Source organism: Sebastes fasciatus, chromosome 4 (assembly GCF_043250625.1).
Source record: "Sebastes fasciatus isolate fSebFas1 chromosome 4, fSebFas1.pri, whole genome shotgun sequence".
Lineage (NCBI taxonomy): Eukaryota > Metazoa > Chordata > Actinopteri > Perciformes > Sebastidae > Sebastes > Sebastes fasciatus.
Window position 1 is genome coordinate 34,640,282 of NC_133798.1, and position 21,618 is coordinate 34,661,899.

The 21,618-nt window shown below is 39.6% G+C and overlaps 1 protein-coding gene across 10 annotated transcripts in view; it reads left to right on the forward strand.

The window, feature by feature from the left end:
- ppip5k1b (diphosphoinositol pentakisphosphate kinase 1b) overlaps positions 1 to 21,618 on the forward strand; it is a 61,873-nt gene continuing 40,255 nt past the window's right edge. For 3 of the 10 annotated variants that reach the window (XM_074633862.1, XM_074633866.1, XM_074633868.1), the window contains exons 1-14: positions 2 to 185; positions 9,836 to 10,449; positions 12,119 to 12,314; positions 13,986 to 14,076; positions 14,802 to 14,887; positions 15,417 to 15,571; positions 16,559 to 16,660; positions 16,788 to 16,949; positions 17,967 to 18,088; positions 18,279 to 18,380; positions 18,857 to 18,943; positions 19,480 to 19,555; positions 20,539 to 20,648; positions 20,979 to 21,002. In XM_074633862.1, the coding sequence (XP_074489963.1) occupies positions 10,261 to 10,449; positions 12,119 to 12,314; positions 13,986 to 14,076; positions 14,802 to 14,887; positions 15,417 to 15,571; positions 16,559 to 16,660; positions 16,788 to 16,949; positions 17,967 to 18,088; positions 18,279 to 18,380; positions 18,857 to 18,943; positions 19,480 to 19,555; positions 20,539 to 20,648; positions 20,979 to 21,002 (1,502 nt within the window). In that variant the 5' untranslated portion in view covers positions 2 to 185; positions 9,836 to 10,260. Of the gene's footprint in view, positions 186 to 9,835; positions 10,450 to 12,118; positions 12,315 to 13,985; positions 14,077 to 14,801; positions 14,888 to 15,416; positions 15,572 to 16,558; positions 16,661 to 16,787; positions 16,950 to 17,966; positions 18,089 to 18,278; positions 18,381 to 18,856; positions 18,944 to 19,479; positions 19,556 to 20,538; positions 20,649 to 20,978; positions 21,003 to 21,618 lie in introns of all 10 variants that reach the window. The other 7 variants (XR_012593677.1, XM_074633870.1, XM_074633865.1 and 4 more) reach the window with 5 other exon arrangements.

Sequence of the window (21,618 nt, forward strand, 5' to 3'; positions counted from 1 at the left end):
CCAGCAGCAGCAGCAGCAGCAGCAGCAGCACCACCAGCAGCAGCGGTGACCGGACGTGAACTTTATCGTGCAGTTAGCCCTCAGCTTTCCCTCTAAAGTCAGGCGGCAGCAGCTTCCTTCAGTCCGGCTCACTCAGGGGAAATAAGGAAGTGAACAGTGACTGACTTCCAGCTGGTTTTCCTCCGGTAAGTCCGGTTTGTTTAACACTTAGAGGCGGACAGTTGGATGTTTGTTGCTGTTTGTGTCTGTTGGTGGAAACAAACGGGACAAAAGCAGGCGAGCTGTTAAACGTTGTGTCTTCTAACTTTACCTTTAACTGTATATAACAGGAGGAGAGATGTGTGTAGTGAGCAGGCCGATGATCTGATTCATTAAAGTGTGTGTTATGAGGTTTATTCCTCCAACAGACTGCCAAACCTCCAACCGACTCATTCATTGTGTTTAATGGAGAGTCCAGAGCAGCTGGAGGCTTCAAACAGGCAGCTGGACACCTGCTAGTGTCCTGATGTAATGTGTTATTAAACACCAAGAGAGCAGGGGCTATATTATCAATTTAATGTAATGTGTGGTCCTCATATAGTGTATTATTAAACAACAAGAGAGCAGGAATATATAATCAGGTTGATGTAAGAAGACTCAGATAAACTATCTGACTTCAGATTGCTTGATTTGTCCAACCAAAACTTACTTTCAGTTTATACTAGACAAACAAAAGCAGGAAATCCTCACAAGTGAGAAACCGAAACAGAGAAATGTTTGGCTCAACTTCAACTTTGTTGATCAATTAATTGTTTGATCAACTAATCGTTTCAGCACGTCATAGTTTCCATTTGTAAATTAATGTGTAAATTAATTCAATTTAACCTAACCAGGCATGATCTGGCAAAAGGCAACGTTCCTGCTGATCTGAAATAAGAGAAAGAAAGACTTAAAGGGACTGTTTGTAAGAATCAGAATTGCTTGTTAACAGCGACACCTGTGGCCGTTAAGTCAACGAAAGTCAGCGTCCTGTTGCTCGCGCTTGTGCGCGCTCTAAATAGACATGAACAGCATCGCTCAAAACAGTGAGGCGACACACGTCAGCTAAAATCACAATATCACTCTATATTTCAGCTGCTTGGCAGTAATGTTAGCTGACCAGACGAAGGTCTCTCCATGAATCACTGCTGATCCTAGTGTTGGATTTTCCTGCTTCACCCTCCCGACCGCGGTCGGAGGGAACAGGGGAGACACCGGAGTTTTGGTTTGGAGACGATAACATTTCTCGCTGCAGAGCCCCGTCACTTCACAAGACACGGGAAACCTCTGTTGGTCTGGAGGAGCTGCAGCAGTTATTTCTGCACAAACGTCCACAGTACATTCACTAGATATTCTCAGAGCTACTAACTCTTCTGATAAGACATACTTAAAATGTAGACAGTTTTAGAAGACTTTTGCTTTGTAGAAGATGACAGAAAACAATATAAACAGTAATGCAACATCAACAAGAACACCATCAGTTATTTAGCTGAGAAACGGCTCTACGTGAACCCTGCTGACTTGGAAATACTTATCATTATAACAGTATTTTCAGTATTGGTGTGAATGAGTTAAAAATCCAAAACAATGTAATCCAAACAATGGAAGAAACTAAGGCTGCTCCCTCTGAGTCGATTAGTCAACTAATCGGTCGTTTTGGTCTTAGTTGACTAAGATTTCTTTAGTCAATTTGTTGTTTTTTAAGCTTTTTTCATGCTGACTGACTTATTTCCAACAAACATGAGCACATCTCTTGTAAACACAAGATTTAAAGTGGTGCTTTTGTGTGATTCTTTGTGGAGAAACTCAATTTTACAGATCTGTCGATTAAATCAACTAATCGATAGTCGACAAAATCGTATGAGTGTTAATTAACTAAGTTTTTCTTTGGTTGAGGACAGCGCTAGAAGAAACCATGAAATAGGTGTCACTGGGTAATGTGTTTTATTTTCAGACTACACTTAGACATCACATGCTGCAGCTTACTAATGGCTGATTTCCTTAATCAAACAAGTAAACAAACTAAAAAGTAGGTTTGGAAGCTCTTATTGAAGACAAATGCACTAGTAGTCCCTGTGGACCAAAGTATCTGCCAAATGGCTGTAATATAATACAAGCTCATTGTGTCCTGCTGTTATTTTGGGGCCTATCCACTGATTTGATCTCTACTTTTCTTCTAACCTCTCATTCATAAATAGCTCATAGCATGTTAAGATGTTAAAATTGTCACCTTTACACCATATTTTAGTATGAAACCCATCTGCTTTATCTGTGTTAATTCCAATCCATCATGTTTATCCTCTGTTTTTGTTGCTGCTGCATCTTTTGTATTATCTGCTGCAGCAGCTCGTATTCTCCTCAGGGACCCATTACAGTTTAATTTTATTGTAACCCTGAAAGCTGTATACCTGGCAAAAGTTATTCATCAGTAGCTTAGAAGCGGGAGAGTAAAGTCATGTGTCTTTCAAAGTTTCATAAATCATCTTGTAATCCCTACAGAGGTTTCATCTCCCACAGTGAGAAATGTATGCTTTGATGAGTTGGAAATGATGGGCCTGTTCTGCAGGGCCCGCCGGCGAGCTTATTACGGCCTCTGTTTTCAGTAATGACGGCAGTTTGTATTCGCAAACAAAGCTAATTTCTCGAGTGCTCGGTGCATAATGAATTTACAAGCTTGTAGAGGCGTAACTGTTACTGCTGTTCCCTCTGGTAGTTGTATCCTGATAACATCACCAGCATGTTTTCCGACCCTCGGGGGGTGATTGAGTTTCAGCACTGATGTTGGTGTCCGACCTCGATGACTTTTTGCACTTTAAAGTTTTATTGAATATAATAATTAACAGTTTTGTTAATGATTTAGTGTTTGAACTCTCTTCAGATAACAAGCTGCTACCTGTTCAGCATCGTCCTGACCCTGATAGGAAAGTAGTGATACTGGGCTAATAATAATAATAATAGTTAAAGGTCCTAATCACAAACACGTCATAATGTCATTTCTCTTTCCTAGAAATGACCTACTGTAATTAGATCAAATCAACAAAATATGAGTCCTTAATTATCAGGCAAACTGATGCCATCAGCGCAGCGTGTCGTGATGTTCCTCATTTTGCCATCTTATCAGAGAAATGATAGTGAATTGAGATCTAATGACCGTCTCCTCCCTCAATGGTCATAAACGCGGCCTTCCTGTGGCAGACAGTCTCAAAGGTTAACAGCCTTTTATTGGAGCCGCCTTGTTGATCTCCGGTCCCGCGGTGATGACGGAGGTGACTCATCCACACCGACGAGGACCTGCAGGGGGATGTTTTTAATCAGCCTTCCAAATTATTCATGGGTGATGATGCACAATTACATTTTTTTTGAGGGGAACAATTTAACTGGCAGAGAGGAGACCGTTTCACATGATTATTTTGTCTGGTTCCTCCCGTCTCCTTTTTGCCTTCCTTCTCCATTTTGTCGTCAGCGAAAGGGACATTAAGTCGTTTATGAATTTAATCGACCTCCGTTGACGTCCAAGAAAATGACAACATCTCAGCCAAGTCTTTGAAACAGCCTGTTTCACTGTAATGACAGAAATATGCTTTCAGATACAACTTTCAACAATGGTCAGGAGTGGAAATTGTTTGTAATTCTTTGGATATGGGTTAGAATACAGCACATTAGTTTCAGTACTGATACCAAAGCAATACTTTTTTTCAATATCTCAGTTTGAGGATTACAAACTTGTTTTTATACCATATATTTTTCTAAATGCATTAGAGTCTAATGTTGCCTAAAGCAGGGCTATGTAGTGCAGTAGGCTTTTGCTGAACTTTTAGTTCAGTCATGAATGCTAAAACATAGTGCATATGTAAACATCAATTCAATTCAAACTTTATTTCAGACTCACAGGAGTGTCTATAGCAATAAAAGACAACATACAAGATGAAACCACAGCAGTAGCACAAGTAGAAAAAGAGTCATGAAGTCAGCAAACTGACTCAATAATGTCAGTTTCACTGCAACATCTATCTAAAGTTTACAAACATTAGCTTATATAAGCTAGTGCTGATACTAGCCAAGGCTGTAGCAGCAAAACTTATCAATTTATTGGTTCGAGAAGCATGTTATTGATTATACATTCAAGCTTTTAAAACGTATTTCCTTTTTCAAAAGTTGCATAGTCTTATTTTAAAGGGACACCAGAGATTTAGTAGTTACACTTCCATAAAGTTGAGCGACTTGCAAGAGACAAATTATAATAAGTGGTAAAAATTGAAGCAACCGAGGTTGAGATATCCTGAATAAAACAATTTATTTATTTCTATCTGAGGTAACTCTGATGATATCATTCATCAAGGTTATTCTCTCAGACTTTAGAGAGCTCCCTTTTAGACATTATGCAACTGTTTTTACAGACTGTGAAGTACTCGTCCTCATAATCAGCAAACCGACCTTCATCTGTAATATCAGTGAGAGCTGTAATAACTTTGCCTGAATAAAAAAAAAAAAAAAATGTTATGATTTACAAAGCCTATTTTTGTATACCCCTGTGTAAATTAAATACTTGACAAATTCCTTAAATTAAGAACTTTAGTGCAAAATGAATATAACAGTTTCAAGTTATATAAAGAAATACAGAGAAAATAAATATTTCCACCTATACACTGAGTGTTTACATACAGGCACACACATACAGAGTAATCAGATTAAGACAATAGTTTGATTTAACTGAGTTTTGATCAGATTTTCTGAGAAATTATCATATTGAATTATCGCCCAGCCCTACTAAGAATCTGGCCAATGCCATCTTTCGATACGTGACAGTTTCTGGTATTTGTATTTATATAATATTGAGGTACGATATCTATCCCTCCCCAATAAGAGCACCACTTTTGTTTTCTATATGCTTTTAGATCCCAATGGAAGCATCATCGATCACCATTTCCAGCAGGATTACAAACATGTTCAGTTTTATTGTATTACAGTTTTTAGTATCTTTTTGGTCTGTGCAACGGTGGCAAGCAGTGTGGCAAGACTTGTGCACTCACCATGGATACCTGCAAGATGCAAATCAGGCGTTAGAGGAATTCATTTTCTGTGGAAATGTTGCTTCAGAGCACAGTACACATGGAGAAAAATTATAATAGCATGCAAAGCTAAACCATTAGTGGTGTTGAGTCATGTGTGATCGCAGCCAATCGTGACACTAGCTGAGCTCACTGCTGAAAGTTATTTTAATCACTTGATTTACTCTCGGTTGGAATTACATTTTGTATAATTTGATACAGCTTGTGTTTTGCATTTGTTTCTAACCATCATGCAGATATTTTTTATAGTGTGCGATGTCGGCTTATCCTGAAGGTCATCGTGTCCTTGGCCTAGTAAAGGCAGAATAAACTCGAGCTGAGCAGCGCCGACTCAGAGCAGTTATAGACATTTATTTATGAGTTTATCTCTGTCGATGTTCTTCGACCCCGGGGGTCAGCAAGAAGGGCTTCCACTTTGTTTAGTGCGGTCTGTCATCGCCTCAGAGGTTAGTAACGATGAGTTATCTTTTGGAAAGCGTAGCTCGCTCACGATGGCACCCAACACCGCCACCTTTGCTCCGCCCTCCAGTTCCTGTATCACACCCCCTGCAGAAGAGGACACTTATTTCTGGGTACCAAGGTCAGGCTGGGTTACGGTTGCAGGCATGTCTTGGCTACAAATCCAGGACACGGGAAGACCATGTCTTCTCTTTAACAGCCAGAACTGTCAAAACGGTGCCAGTGAAATAATATGTGAGTGGAAGTGACTTTAAATAAACTCGTGCAGTCATTCAAAGACTGCGTGGAGCGCACAGTAGGCTTGTGGGCCGTCACTGAGAGGTGATATGATCCACCTGTCTGTTTCTGGAGGCTTTTCCCCTCGAGTCAGCTGTTTGTTGTGGGTGGTGGTGTTTTAAGTGTGTACCGGGGAGGCGGGGGGGATGTTGGACTATACCGATGAGAGACACGTCAACTGGCTTTGGCTCCGTCAACTGTTTGTGGACATACCACAGTTTCTTTCTTTGCTCTCGGGCTTTGGCTCGGTGGCGAGGCAATGACATAACAGCTTTGTTTCGTTATTGTGCGGTATCAGATAACAGATAAGCAGTGACCACAAACACACATAATACTGAAGCACTAGGGTTACAAATGTTTTGTGAAATGTGGCAGCTGTTGGACCTTTAGCAAGAGATGATTAGAAAAGTGCATTAACAGCTATTGTGTTATGATTTTGCAGATCAGTGTTCAGTCACGTCATCTTTTCTCTTGAATTGAGTGCTAGTACACACAGGATACATTTATCTAGGGATTAGTTTATTGTTGTCTGTCTTCTCCCTGGAATGATATTAATATTAGAAGAAATACACTTGTCAGTTTATTAGGTACTTCTAGCTAAAACTAATGCAGCGTAATAAAACAGTCCTGCAATAAATCCTACTTTTAAGAAGGTTATAATGTTCAGTTTGTGTTGAAACTAGGGCTGTCAAAGTTAATGTGATAATAACGTGGTAATTCAAATTCATTTTAACGCCACTAATTTCTTTAACGCATTAACGTAACTTGCGATTTTTAGGTTGCAGTGGGCTCAGTTATTTTTTGGGGGCATTTTTTAAGCATTTTATTGACAGGACAGTGGATAGAGTCTTGGAAAGGGGGGAGAGAGAGAGAGTTGATGCGGGAAGGGCCACAGGCCGGATTCGAACCCGGGCCACCGCGGTCAAGACTGAAGCCTGTTACTCTACCAACTGAGCTAACCAGGCGCCCTGGCTCAGTTTTAAAGCTAGTGAAGATACTGGTATCATGTGATATTAGAAACCCTAAGGAGTCCATTGGTGCCAACCATGTCATACTAGTTTGTCGTGAAGGAGGTTAAATAACGCTCCAAACTTAAGCTAAATTTTGGCAAGGACAAACTGGCATGGCCATTATCAAAGGGGTCCCTTGACCTCTGACCTCAAGATATGTGAATGAAAATGGGTTCTATGGGTACCCACGAGTCTCCCCTTCACTTTGTGATAATCACATGCAGTTTTGGGCAAGTCATAGCCCAACAGGCATCAACAGGCATCAACAGGCATCAACAGGTAACAGTAGCCCAACAGGCCCAACAGGCAAGTCATAGTCAAGTCAGCACACTGACACACTGACAGCTGTTGTTGCCTGTTGGGCTGCAGTTTGCCATGTTATGATTTGAGCATATTTTTATGCTAAATGCAGTACCTGTGAGGGTTTCTGGACAATATCTGTCATTGTTTTGTGTTGTTAATTTATTTCCAATAATACATTTATACATTAATTTGCATAAAGCAGCATATTTGCCCACTCCCATGTTGATAAGAGTATTAAATACTTTACAATTCTCCCTTTAAGGTACATTTTGAACAGATGAAGAACTGTACGATTAACTTCTGATTAATTGCGATTCAATATTTTAATCGATTGACAGCCCTGGTTGAAACGGTTTTAAAGAGGTGTTGATTCATTTGTATGATCATTTTGGAGGCTGCAGTTTTTGGTGCTGTTGAATTGTACCGCATAATATTGAGAGGTGTTTCTATTGTGATTTATATTTCAGTATTGGTTTTATTGTGTTTCTGGACCTTGTGTTTATTATGCATGAAGTGTGCATTGTAAACTTTTTTCTTTTATTTTTCTCGTCTTATAGCATTAGGAATAGTAGCTATACTTTAGTGGTATATGTGTTTTTACTCACAGCCCAGCAGCAGTACAAGGAGGCATAGTAATCAGAATCAGTAATACAGCAGCAGAAACGTATGACACAAAACAAAGTTCTTCTGGGTGGGAACTGGAAAGCCACATTAAGAGGACGGGCTTTGTTTTAGTCAGACTATCATCACAGTAAAGACAACGACAACAAACAGCAGCTCTCTCTGTTCCTCTTCCCACAATGTCTCTCTCTTCCCACAATGTCCCACAACAAGTTGAAATTCAAAACCAATTGCAGAAACAACTCCAGTGTTGCATTAGTTTGTTGTGACGCCGTCTGATGAGCAGCAACCATAAACTGTATAGAAAGAACCGCAAACGAACCCAGACAGAGTGAGACGTAATAATTAATTGAACTAATACATTTAAAAATAATATTTACACTGTAGTTGATGCATGTTATACTGTACACACGCTCTTCAAAAATTGGCAAAGCTGTACAAGTACTGCCTTTTAATGGGCTTTTAATGACATTTTAAATTCTAAATTTGGCTATAGCATTACCATTTATAAATGCGCTTTTGCAGCTTTTGATTTGATCAGTTTACAGTCATAGGAGTTAAGAAGTCAGGAAATATTCACATTTAAGGAGCTGGAATCAGAGTAAAAAATTACTCAAAAGCGATTTAATCGATTATCAAAGTAGTTGGCTATTAATTTAATAGTTGACAACTAATTGAATAATCATTGCAGCTTTAATATATTTATATATTAGACAACTGTAAAGATATTAAAGTGAAAAAAAGGACCAGGATGTTTCATAAGTGGCTGAAAAGTGAAATACAAACCAGAGTAATGTGATCCACCTCAACGTACATACAGGACAAACAATAGAGAGACAGTCCGGCTCCTCTTCAGGCCCCGTTGTCATGGCAACAACAAACAGCAGCAGGCTTACGTGGAGTAGACGACGATGATGAGGATGTTGTGTATAATAAAAGTATTAGTGATGAGTGATACTTAACTGAAAGTGAAGTGCGGGTCATCTCACCTGAACGAGACGTGAGCCAGACTAAAACAACTGAATTAAAGTCTTGGCCTGTATTTATTTATTTATTAAATAACTAGAGGGGAAATTTTGGACAGAAGTGGCGACTGTCACTCCTACTTGCAGACTTAAAAATTTAATTTATTTATCACATTTGCTACAGCTTAAAGGTGCAACGTTTAAAGTCTAGCCACCTGCTCCAACGGAATACTACCGGGTCCATACAATCTAAATTTACAGTCATATATATATATATAAAACAAACTACTAACTAAGAGCAGGTCAAAATAACACAGCTATTTTATAATCTTCACGTGTGGTGTCAGCCTATAGTTTACTGTAGTCATCTCTTTGTGATACTAATGGGGGGCTGTACTGTCCATGTAATGTTTTGATAGTTTGAATTAAATCAAACGTGGCAGAAAGGGGAAAACTAAAATTACATTTCAGAGCCTCTGAGGTCTCTTAAGTTGGTTAAGGGTAGATTCTAGATAACTGTAGTTACATAGATAGAGGTGAGCAAACACCTTCTGATACACATTAAGGAGTGATTGTACAGTAATTATTATACGTATACTGTAGCTGAAGCAGTATGAGTAATTTAGCATGTAGTAGTTTTAGCCTATTATTTGAATTTGATTTGATGTTGCAGCATTTATCAGAGGTGCAAATAACAAGAACCAAGCTGGCATTGATTACAGTGACTGCATGCGTCAATGTGGTGCTAACTTCTCTTTATGTTTTTCTGATCTGATTCATCTGTTAATATTTCAACAGTCAACAAACCAGAAATTCTCTCAAGCCAAAATCTTGATTCATATCTTAGGTAACATTTTTGTGATGTGTTGCAATAACCCAGTTTTCCTCAAGAATCAGTAACGTTTTTCTTCTATTGTGTGGCTGATGTTACAGCCCTGACGTTTATTTCACAACCAGCAGGACTCTGGTTATTCAGATGCAGTAAATTCATTGAAGTTATCGTGTACAGCTGCAACTGCTAAAACTTTCCAACTAATCCTGTAAACACTTTTCACCTAAAGGTATTTTTTTTAACTTGTTGCTCAACCAGTTTCCCCTTTTTTTTTATTCCTAGGGCAAGAAAAATGGTGCACAGATGTTGACTGTGGAGTTGTTTCCTGTGTGAAGAAGCGTCTCCAGACTGGGTCATGTTGTCTCTCAGAGCCAGACCTCCTCTGTCCTGACACGGCGGAGTTTTACAACCTGGATCTTGACTTTCTACCTCAACATACGTGGAGTCCACTCCCTCTGTTCTACCTCTCTTAGGACATCCACCGCTCTTTTTCTACCTCAACACATACTGTACGCACACAGACGCACGTAGCTGTTATCAGCCAGCTCAGAAACGCCAGCAGACCCTTCACTTTATCACCAGGCTCTTAGGCGTCAGTCATCTAGTGACGGTGTAACACAGTAGACTGGATTTCTTCCTGCATTGCTGCCATAACCGCCAGCTGGGGAGGAGCCACCCGAAGCAGACATGTTTCATGGGGGTTTGTGATGTCCGAGACCTGCGACGGACCTGAACCAGGACCAGGAGCAAGGGAAGGACAGGGGCGAGGCGGCAGAGACGTTCCTCGGTTTGTGGTTGGCTGTGGGGATGACGAGCACGACATGGGCCAGATGGAGGCAGGCATGAAGAATGAGATGTTTCGAGAGGAGGAAATGGAGGACGATGAAGATGAGTCGGTAAGTGACAAAGCTGGTGTACAAGGTGTTTCTTGGAAAGAAGACTTTTTACATCAAAGTTAAAATATTAAAAAAAAAATGTATGAGCAGTTTTAAATTGTAAAATATCAAAAATAGTTTCACTCTTTTTGTCTTATATCATGCATTGTATTAATAATAATGACTTAATAATGTAACATTGGAAAAAGATGATTTCCATTTTGGAACAGGAAGCCAAAGCTTTGGTTATTTCTGGGCAGCAGGAAATTAACAGGCCTGGAAATTTTATTTGGAGTGGAAAAATCAATGGAGACAAAAATATACAAAGGCTGGCGTGAGAACAATGCAGTAGATAAACAGCTTTAAGGCATCTGGTCTGTTGTTTAGTCCTGTAGCTATAAAAGGACTTTATGGTCGTGCTGCTGTGTTAGCTGCTCGCTTACGTGCTATGATTTCCTCTTTTTGTCTCAGTATACGTCTCTGCTTTACTAGCTTTGGTTTTTATCTAGAGAGTGAGTTGCATTGAGTGATCAGGTAGCAGTTCAGTTCATACTTCCCCTCAGCCACTGTGGCACAGCAGCAGAGATTTTCTTACTTAATAATATAACAGTCAATGTACACAAAACAATTTAGTGTAACGTTATCCCAACAATCAAATAGATTTTCCATGCTTGGGATAAAGTTCTAGCCTGCTGATTAGGGTAAGTAATGGGGACATTTTCAGGTTTCAATCGATGATCTCATAATAATAAAGAATCAAAACAATACTGTCATCATTCAGAATCAGATTTATTTGCCAAATACGTGTGCACATACAGGGAATGTGACTCAGTTTTTTTTTTAAATCTCTCTCATAGTTCTCAAGTCAATAGTTAAGGCCCAGACACACCGAGCCGACATCAGAGAACTAGCGGCGATGAAGGCCGACTGTTGCGTCGCCTCACGTCAAGTTGCATTTGAACACATCGCAAATACTACAGCTGACGGCCAGTTAGTACGTACGTTCTGAGTCTGTATTCGTTATTCAAAAAGGGAAACCGGAAGACCGAGGACTGCGGATATACAAGCCGTTGTTATGATACGTACATGAAACAAAGCGGCGTTTGCTTCAATCCAGATAGTCAAAATATCCGTGTATTTGAATGACCAGATGAGATGAGGATGAAAAATGGGAAGAGCCTTCTGTGTTTTACCTCTTGACTTAATCGTTTGCTTGCTTTCCTCACGTCTGTTTCTCTTCTCGTGCACTGATTTGTTTAAGCTGAACAGCCAATCGGAGTGATTTCTCTCACCGACGAGCTCCGCTGCCGATCCAACATGCTGAATCGGCCGAAAAACCTCATACACGGGCAGACTGGAGCCGACGATGTGGGACACACCCAAAAACTAGGCAGACAGACGCTGACCGACGGCCCCATACTGGCCGACTGTCGGCTTGGTGTGTCAGGGCCTTTTAGAATCTAGAGAGATATTTTTGTTATACAAATCCTTTACAAAAGAAAAGATAATTATTCTGTCCATCACATTACTCAAATATCTTTGACATCTAACCAGTAGGGCCAATACATTTTTAAAAGCCACCAAGAGTCATTTCAGGATATCTATGCTCCTCTGCTGTCATTACACTCGACCTATACTTGCCGTTACATTGGCTCATTTTTTGTCTTCCCTGTCCTGTCCTTTCCACCAGCCTCCAGAGCGTCAGATTGTGGTCGGCATATGTGCCATGATGAAGAAGTCCAAATCCAAGCCCATGACTCAGATCCTGGAGCGACTGTGTAAGTTTGACTACATCAACATGGTCATCTTTCCCGAGGAGGTGATCCTGGAGGAACCGGTGGAGAAATGGCCCCTCTGCGACTGCCTCATCTCCTTCCACTCCAAAGGTATATACTTACAAACAAGTTCAAAACATCCTGTTGCATGAAGGGAAACGGTGACAGGGACATGGAGGGGAAATGCTCCAGAGAGGTGGGAGAGGTTTGGTAGCTTCACCAGCATAACTATTATGGAGTAAGCCATGTTTTGCCTATCCTCCAGATAAATCCTCAATTGCTTTTAAGCTGTTCACATGTGACCTTGGTATCCTGCAGTTGCGTAATGCTTTGTCAGCAATAACAAAATGTTTGGAAACACAAATAACCATCCGTGTGCCGTGTGCCGTGTTGGCGGTGAGAAAAAAGGGAAATGACTAACCAGTTTATCAGCAGACAAAGATGGGCATCTTTTCTTCAGTCCAACTGAAGTTAAATAGCATTTTTGCTGCATCTGTTAAATGTTCTGTGCACTGAAAAAACCTTACCATAACTCAGAGAGCTTGCCAGGTTTGTGTCAGGCTGTCTGACAGAAACCAGTGCCAGTTTATGGGAATGTCTCAATGGGAACTGTGGGATTGGGAATGTCTATTTAAGGCTTGTAATTTTATGACCATGTGTGGCTTTCAAAGGCAGAGCTACATGAACAAGATTAATAATACACCTCTCCATGTCTCCACGTCTCTCTGCGTGTATCTCAGTTCATCACATGAGACTGTTTTTCCTTCTATTTTTAAAAGAATGAGATTTTTTGGGTAGTTCTTCAGAGACCATGGGAACATGGTACGAGTCCTGTGTTGTTATTATTGGAAAGTAGAAACACGGATATTTCCACTTGAATGTGGTAAAATGTTAGTATCTATTCCAGGAGTAAACGAGATAGTGTGTGGGAGCTTTTCATTTTTATAAAAATTGTGCTTTCCTCTGACGCACCTTTTACATATTTAGATGTGCAAAGACTTTTTAAATCTTTAAAAGTTTCTGTAGATGTAACTTTTTTCCCCACCATCTCGTGAGTCATGATGGCAGTTGCTGCTCATCACTACGCAGTTCTTCTTCTTCATACTGATTCAAACAAACTCCTGTTGCTGAGACCAGATATTGTGTGCCAGAGTTTTTTTTTTTTTTTTAAAGATAAAGATTCACTGAATTAACGTGGGGGCGTTGCCATGGGGATATTAGTAGATGCTGGTAATCTGGTGTGTGAATTTATTTTATTTTATTTATTATATTCTATTATTATTGCTATTTATTTATTAAATGTGTAATTTATTATATTTTTATTTTTACTTTTTATATTTCATATTTATTTATTTGTCATTGTTTCTCCTCTCTTATTTTTGAATACTTTGTTTTTCAATTTACAGTTATCTGCTATTACATGTATAAATAACTTCATTGATTATGGTTTTGGTTGTTTCAGTCATTTTTCTTAAGGAAACAATAAAAAGCATGATTTAAAAAAGAGAGCTGAACTAAAATCTGATTTAAAAACAAAAAAACAAAAACTCATTAAAAGTACTAAAAGTGATCGGCACACTCAATCTGCCGTCTCGTGAACTTGGACATGAACCATCAAGACAATTGTTTTAACCACTTTGAATATGCTGAAATGAATATAGTCTCAGTCACTGTTGTGTCGACAGGGAATAAGCAAAACAGAAATGCATCTTCATGAAAAATTATTGTTCAGTTCAGTTATTTGTAAATGCCGGTTTTGATGTTCATTTGACATTTTTTCAGGTTTCCCTCTGGACAAAGCTGTGGAGTACGCCAAGCTCAGGAACCCACTGCTCATCAATGACCTCAACATGCAGTATTTCATACAGGACAGGTACAGTTTGAACACACACACACACACACACAGAGCTCAAAATAATGGTCCTTAATAAGATGGTGGCTACACATACAGTGAGTATAACAAGGGTCAAGAAGTAGCCAAAGTCATCGTTAGGCTGCTTTTTACCAGCTTAAAACTTTAAGACTCGTTTTGTAGAAAGTAAAGCAGTCAGTAGAGCTGGCTCAGCTCCGGCTGCTACCGCCACGTGATGCAAGTTACTTTAAAACTCAATGATTTATTGAAGTATATTGTCTGAACAACATCAAAACAAAAAAAGCAATGTACCTGCATCAGTATACGTTTACCACATTATGTCCCTTTTGAATGTCACTGTTTTCCCAACAAGAGTTTGCCAGTTAAACAAGCTCATTCTCACAGTAATTAGCGGACGAGATGGGAATAATTCAGACTTTCCTCATCATGCAAATCATATGACTTCATTGAGATTCACTGCTTCTCTCGCTCTCTGGCCAAATTGCAGCAGCTGCATTCTTTTATGCAACCGACTTCCCCTTCCTAATCAGAGGAGCGATTACATGACAGGAATGAAAATTACATAATTGCTATTTTCACATACCTTTATATCATTATTCCTGTTTTACTGCCCAGCCCCAGAAACCCACACATACGTACATGCACATCGAAGACACACAAACTCACTACCTTTATCCTTTGTTTTAGAGGTTATTTATTTATTCTGGTATTTGATTCCCTGTCAGGAGGGAAGTGTACCGGATCCTACAGGAAGAGGGCATTGACCTGCCGCGTTACGCCGTGTTAAACCGAGACCCCGACAATCCTGAAGGTGAGGAAGAGTTCTCGTTTTTTGTTTTGAATAAGTTTGTGTGTATGAACCATCTGATTTATGATAACAAACTAAAACAAAGCCATTTATTGCAGGAAAATGTACTGTCAAATTATACATCTGTGATATATCTAGCAGCATGCAGGACCTGGACAGGTCATATTTTTCAGTGTTCAGTTGAGTTGTTGCTCTTGTGCTTTGTAAACAAAATTGGATGTTGGATTTATTCATCATTTAACCTTTGCTGCCATTTTGGCCAGGGGCGTATTGGAAATTATATAATGTATCATAGTAGATGTCCTGGTTAAATAAAGGATAAATAAAGTACATAGATATTTAATGGATTTATTCTATGAGTGGATGTGAAAGGCACAGACAAAAACCAAAGGGTCAATTGTTCATATTGATTTGATTGTACATTCATTCACTTATTTGTGTGTTTCCTTGTTTTGTAGCATCACATTTTTTTTTTTTTTTACTTTATTGTTATAGTATATGTGTTTTAAAACTGAAGTCTTACCCGTTGCAGAGTGTAACCTGGTGGAGGCGGAGGACCACGTCGAGGTGAACGGAGAGGTGTTCCCTAAACCCTTTGTGGAGAAACCCGTGTGTGCGGAGGACCACAATGTCTACATCTATTACCCGACGTCTGCTGGAGGGGGCAGCCAGAGACTCTTCAGAAAGGTAGAGGGCTCACATTCAACGCAGGAAAAAATAATTCAGTCATCGACAGATGCTCTGATCCTGAGATTAAACAAGGAAGCAGAAGTTTAGCTTAAAGTCACACTGCTTGTAAACTTTGCCATTCATGGACAATTTATAAACTTAATATGTTGAAAGATTCCTTTACATGTAAATGAATGTTATTTTGATATGATATTTCTAACTTTAGGGAATTAGTCCTTACCCCACGTGAAGGAGCTCGGGGTCTTGTTCGCGAGTGGGGGGACTATGGAACGTGAGCTTGGCCGGAGAATCGGAGCAGCTGGGGCGGTATTGCATTCGCTTTACCGCACTGTTGTGACGAAAAGACAGCTAAGCCGGAAGGCAAAGCTCTCGATCTACCGGTCAATCTTCATTCCTACTCTCACCTATGGTCATGAGGGCTGGGTCATGACCTAAAGAACTAGATCACGGGTACAAGCGGCCGAAATGGGTTTTCTCAGGAGGCCGTCTCCCTTAGAGATAGGGTGAGAAGCTCAGTCATCCGTGAGGGACTCGGAGTAGAGCCGCTACTCCTTCGCGTTGAAAGGACCCAGCTGAAGTGGTTCAGGCATCTAGTAAGGATGCCCCCCTGGGCGCCTCCCTATGGAGGTGTTCGAGGCACGACCAGCTGGGAGGAGGCCACGGGGAAGACCCAGGACTAGGTGGAGAGATTATATCTTCACAATGGCCTGGGATCGCCTCAGGATTCCCCAGTCAGAGCTGGTTAATGTGGATAAGCGGTTGAAAATGAGATGAGATGAGATTTCTCACTTTAAAAAAATCCTTCCATTTTTATGTGTCTGCACCGTACAACATTACAGTGGAACATCAGTGACACAAAGTACTATTAGGAAACCTCATAGATGAAGCAAAGGCTGGGTAATAAGGTGAAATAAGATTTTTATTTACAGGTTTGCTTCTGTGTCTCTCTCTCTCTCTCTCTCTCTCTCTGCCTCTTTTCTGTAGATAGGGAGTCGTAGCAGCGTGTACTCCCCAGAAAGCACCGTACGAAAGACCGGATCCTACATCTACGAGGAGTTCATGCCCACAGATGGTACTGATGTGAAGGTACTGTGAATGTTCACTCGGCCATTGATGGAGGTGTTTAATTGCTTGAATTGAGTCATGCTGAAATGTAGAAATCATGATTTTCCCCTCAGACACTTTCTGTGTGTGTGTTATGTGGTGTTTCCAGGTTTACACAGTGGGTCCAGACTATGCCCACGCGGAGGCCAGGAAATCACCTGCCCTGGATGGAAAGGTAGAGAGGGACAGCGAGGGGAAGGAGATCCGTTACCCGGTCATGCTGACCGCCATGGAGAAACTGGTGGCCCGCAAGGTCTGCCTGGCCTTCAAGGTAAACTGTAGTCATCATGTAGAGGATGTAGTGCAGAATAGTGTGTAGAAGAACAAAGAAAAAAAGGTGTGAGATTGTCAGGAAACCTGCAGTTAATTTTTGAAAACTGCATTATTTATGCGCTTGTGGCCATTCTCTTGTCCCGTTTGTTATTGCTGCCGGAGCCATTAGTGGTCAGGAACTCCACTGGGTGCCTCTTTACTGGATGTGCATTAGCTAGCACAAACATTGCATCAACGAGACAATAAGAGCTATCAGCTCATTGAACCCATTTGAGACTGTAAACTGTTTTAATTGCAAACTAAATTCAATATTTCTTTACACATTTAATAATTTGCTGTAATCAGCAAACATTAAACAAATAGGGAGGATCTGTAGAGGGCGTTATGGATGACTCAGTAAATTCAGAAACCACACTGAACTCCCAACAAACAAACAAAGACAACGAAGGCTCAGGCACAGAAAATCAATAATTCATAAGTTCTTTCTATTGTAATTACAGCTCTTAATATTATGACTTTTTATATTACACATTATTCCCAAAGGCACGTTGTTTTTAAAGATTAGAAAATGTTCCTTCAAACAAACAAATCCTTCTAGTAGCATTAAAAGCCTCATAAACACAAACCTGTGACTGAAGTTACAGATGTCACTGCTCAACTGTTTTATTATAGTTATAGTTATTGTTATATAGTTAGCTAGTATATATGCTATATCACTAGCAGAAATGTAACGTCTCGTTCCTGATATAAAAAAAAAAAAGGTAAATTTTCCTTTGGTCTTTTTTGTCCTTTTTGTATCCCAGAAAAAAACGAGAGGTCCACATATAAATAAAATGATAATATGCCACAAATAATGCATATGAAAACTTCTTCATTTTGGAACAAGAAACAAATGGATAACTCAGTTAAAAACATTCTTACTGTCTAATAAAAAACAGACTGAAGTTGTTTTATCTGCACACTGTTGCTAGCACCTGTATGGAGTGTGTAAATGTTACTTTAATTCACTTTTTAGCAAACGGTGTGTGGGTTCGACCTGCTCAGAGCCAACGGCCACTCCTTCGTCTGTGACGTTAACGGCTTCAGCTTTGTCAAAAACTCCATGAAATACTACGACGACTGTGCCAAAGTCCTGGGGTGGGTGACATCAGCTTACATACTATTTATCTTGTTTGTGTTTGTTGTATTTTAGTTACATTTTTATATTTTATCTGTTTACTTTTGCTTTGTATTTAGTCCTCTCCCTCTGTGATATTTACTTTTCAACCTGATTCCAGTGCTCTTTATGCCTTTAAAAGTGTGTTATTGCATTTCTCTGCTTCACCAGGAACATGGTGATGAGGGAGTTAGCCCCCCTGTTCCACATCCCCTGGTCCATCCCCATGGAAGCTGAAGACATCCCCATCGTTCCAACAACCTCAGGAACCATGTACGTACTGAAAAACAAAGTATCAGCTTTATGGTGTTCAGGTGTTCCTCCACAGCCTGGAAAACTCCTGGAAAATATGTTGATCTGTGTACTACCTCACATATGATATGATATGACATATGATTTATGAGATGTCTTCAAAATCCTTAAAGGTTTATGGATTTAAAAGAATAGTTAGATAAGGTTTTTGCTAAACAGATCTTTTGAAAGAACTTTTGAACTAAATGTTGCAACTAAAATCAAAATTCAATGTTAAATAAATACTTGCAATGCAATTTTAAAAATGTATTTTACCATGATTTATTTACTTACCATTCATTCGAATAAATACGTGTCCTGTGGTTCCTCACTCTCTGTGACTCTTTTGATGAGGAGCAGTGTTTTTCAGGCTTGGATAAGGTCTTAGTGGACGTTTGACAAGGTGCGATTGTGAAATAACTTGAGTTTTATCCTGTCTATCCCTCTACTTTATTCAGGATGGAGCTGCGCTGTGTTATTGCCATCATCCGCCATGGAGATCGCACACCAAAGCAAAAGATGAAAATGGAGGTCCGACATCCTCTGTAAGTCTCTTTCTGTCGGCATATCTTTAATAAAAAAAAAAAGTGAAAAAAACATTTTAAGATATTATTGTACAGTTTACCTAATCTAACTACAAAATACTGGATAAGAAAATAAGGTGCAAGATATGTGAGAACAAAACTACTGTCTTCACAAACTGCATTTATTCAGTTTATTATATATTTAGGCAAGAAAAGTTTATTTATATTGCACATTTCAGCAACAAAGGCAATTCAAAGTACTTGACATAAAAATTCAAAAGCATCGAGACAATGTGCAAAAGAAACCCATTATGAAAGGACATTTAAATACAATTAAAAACAGTCATTTAAAATTAAAAAGAAGAGTATAGAAAATAAAAACAAGCTAAAATGTAGTGTATTTATGCTTTCTCATCTTCGCCCTGCTAGGAATTTTAAGGGAATAAAAACAAACTGCTCCCAGGTTCTCTCTCTTTACCTACTTATTTTTAGAGATGAATCAACATGTCAAAAATGATCTCTTAATCCTGCTGTTTTATTCTGTTTGCCTTGCACAGATTCTTTGAGTTGTTTGAGAAGTACGGAGGCTACAAGTCAGGAAAGCTAAAGCTGAAGAAGCCGAAACAGCTACAAGTGAGTGAAATTGATTTTAATCTCTCGGATCGTTCTTTTTCCCACACTCCCTCTCCTCTGCCTGTTTATTTATGTTTTTATTTTGGCACATTATGACTGAATCCTTTCAAGAATAATGAAGGGTTTCAGAGGATATATCAAGTATCATAATTATTATGTTGGATCACAAAACCATTATTGTTTTGTTGTCTAAATATTTAAAGCCACACACACACACACACACACACACACACACTGCATTCATCTTGTCACTGTTATCTTTTTATAAAACATTTTTGAAGCCGTCAGTCTTGTCTTTGACGTGATACTCACTCAGTCAGGGTGTTTGCTGTGGTTCCAGTGTGTGTTTTAGTCTGTGTAGTAAAATTAGTTATATTGATAATAAGGTTGTTTTTTTAGCAGTTTCCAGAACAGGAGGGCTCGCCATCCAATTGCCGAAAAAATTCAATTCTTGATTCTCTTTTTGATACCAAATCACAGCATGGCTTTTTCTATTGTGTTCTTCCATGTCTTAGTGTCTTAATTTGGTAGTTTGGAGGGATTATTGATAATTTTTAATCAATTCTGGAGTGGTAAAAATGGTTAAATTTAGCACCAAATCTGTAACAAATGGGATCAACCCAAAAATTGCTGCAAAAACTTATGAGACTTAATAGAGCATGGGAATGACCATCATACATACTTCTATCATAATGTTCTAAGCCCTTATACACTTTCACAATTCATTTTAATTAAGTAATTAATTCATGTTCATTTCTGATTTATGACTAGAACAACTTGACACACAGTGCTGAGCTGCATCTCAAATTAATCTCCAGGTTCCAGCTTCCAGATGATGTACACCACTGCTATGTGACATCTACTGTTGACCTGCTATCTCCCACTAAAGACCCCCTGTACCCACCTTTAAATAAAAAAAGAAGACCAAAACGGGTGTATGGGGGTCTCTTAGGGTTGAGAATAACAGCCTTCTGTGTTTCCAGGAAGTGCTGGATATCGCCCGCCTGCTGCTGGTTGAACTGGTCCAGCACAACGACTGTGAGATCGAGGAGAAGAAATCTAAACTGGAGCAACTCAAGACTGTCCTGGAGATGTGAGTGACGTCTCGCATCAAACAAACACATAAACAAACAAACAAACAAACAACACAACATCAGTCGTCCTGTTTCCTGTCACCATCATCTTTCATCAGCAGTCACCGTACTGTAACTCATCTGAGATTCACGACGCAAAAACTACCTTCATCCTCAAACACTCCACCAGGGTTCAGTCATCTTTTCTCGTACTCACACACACATGTTGACCTTGATTCTCTCCCTCCCTCTCGAGTCTCTAACTCTTTGCTTTCTCTTTTCTTCCCTCCTCTGTCTCTCTTTCCTCCTGCCCACCCACCCACCCATCCCTCCTTCTTTCTCTCCAAAAGGGAATCCAGCTTGAATGACACTCAGTACGCACCCTCTCCCTTCTCACTTTAAAGGATGAGGTTTTACCACCCTCCTTTTCTTTAGTCTACGTAGCCTCTGCGTACAAAATATTAGGAATACCTGTTCTCTCTCTGACACAGACCGAGGGGAAATCTGTGCTTTTTGAAAAACTGATTTCACCCTTTCAAATCTTAAATGAATGGGTATAAACGGGGTGAAGAAGGTAGTTTAGACGCAGCTTGTGCAAGATTAGAAATTTATAATATTTGGAAGGTATTCCTAATGTTTTGTGCACTGAGTGTATCATTTCCATTAACATCCATTCATTTTTAGTCATTAACACTAGACACATACACAGTCAAATGTCCTCGATGATTTCACTGTGTTTCTGCGTGTGAGTGTGTAAATCAGTGTGTGCTGTGCTACTTTGCGTGCATGCCGTTCTCACCACATATCAACTGGACTCTAATTCTCCAAATGTCTTCCTTCCTCCCGTCAGCATTTACACTCATTTCAGTGACTTCTCCGTAGAGACTGGAATGAGTGTTTTTAATGTCTTAAGGAGTTTTGAAGTAGAACCCCGCGACAAACCAATTATCAGGAAGTCGTAGATGATTTCAAAACAAAAGAAAAACAATT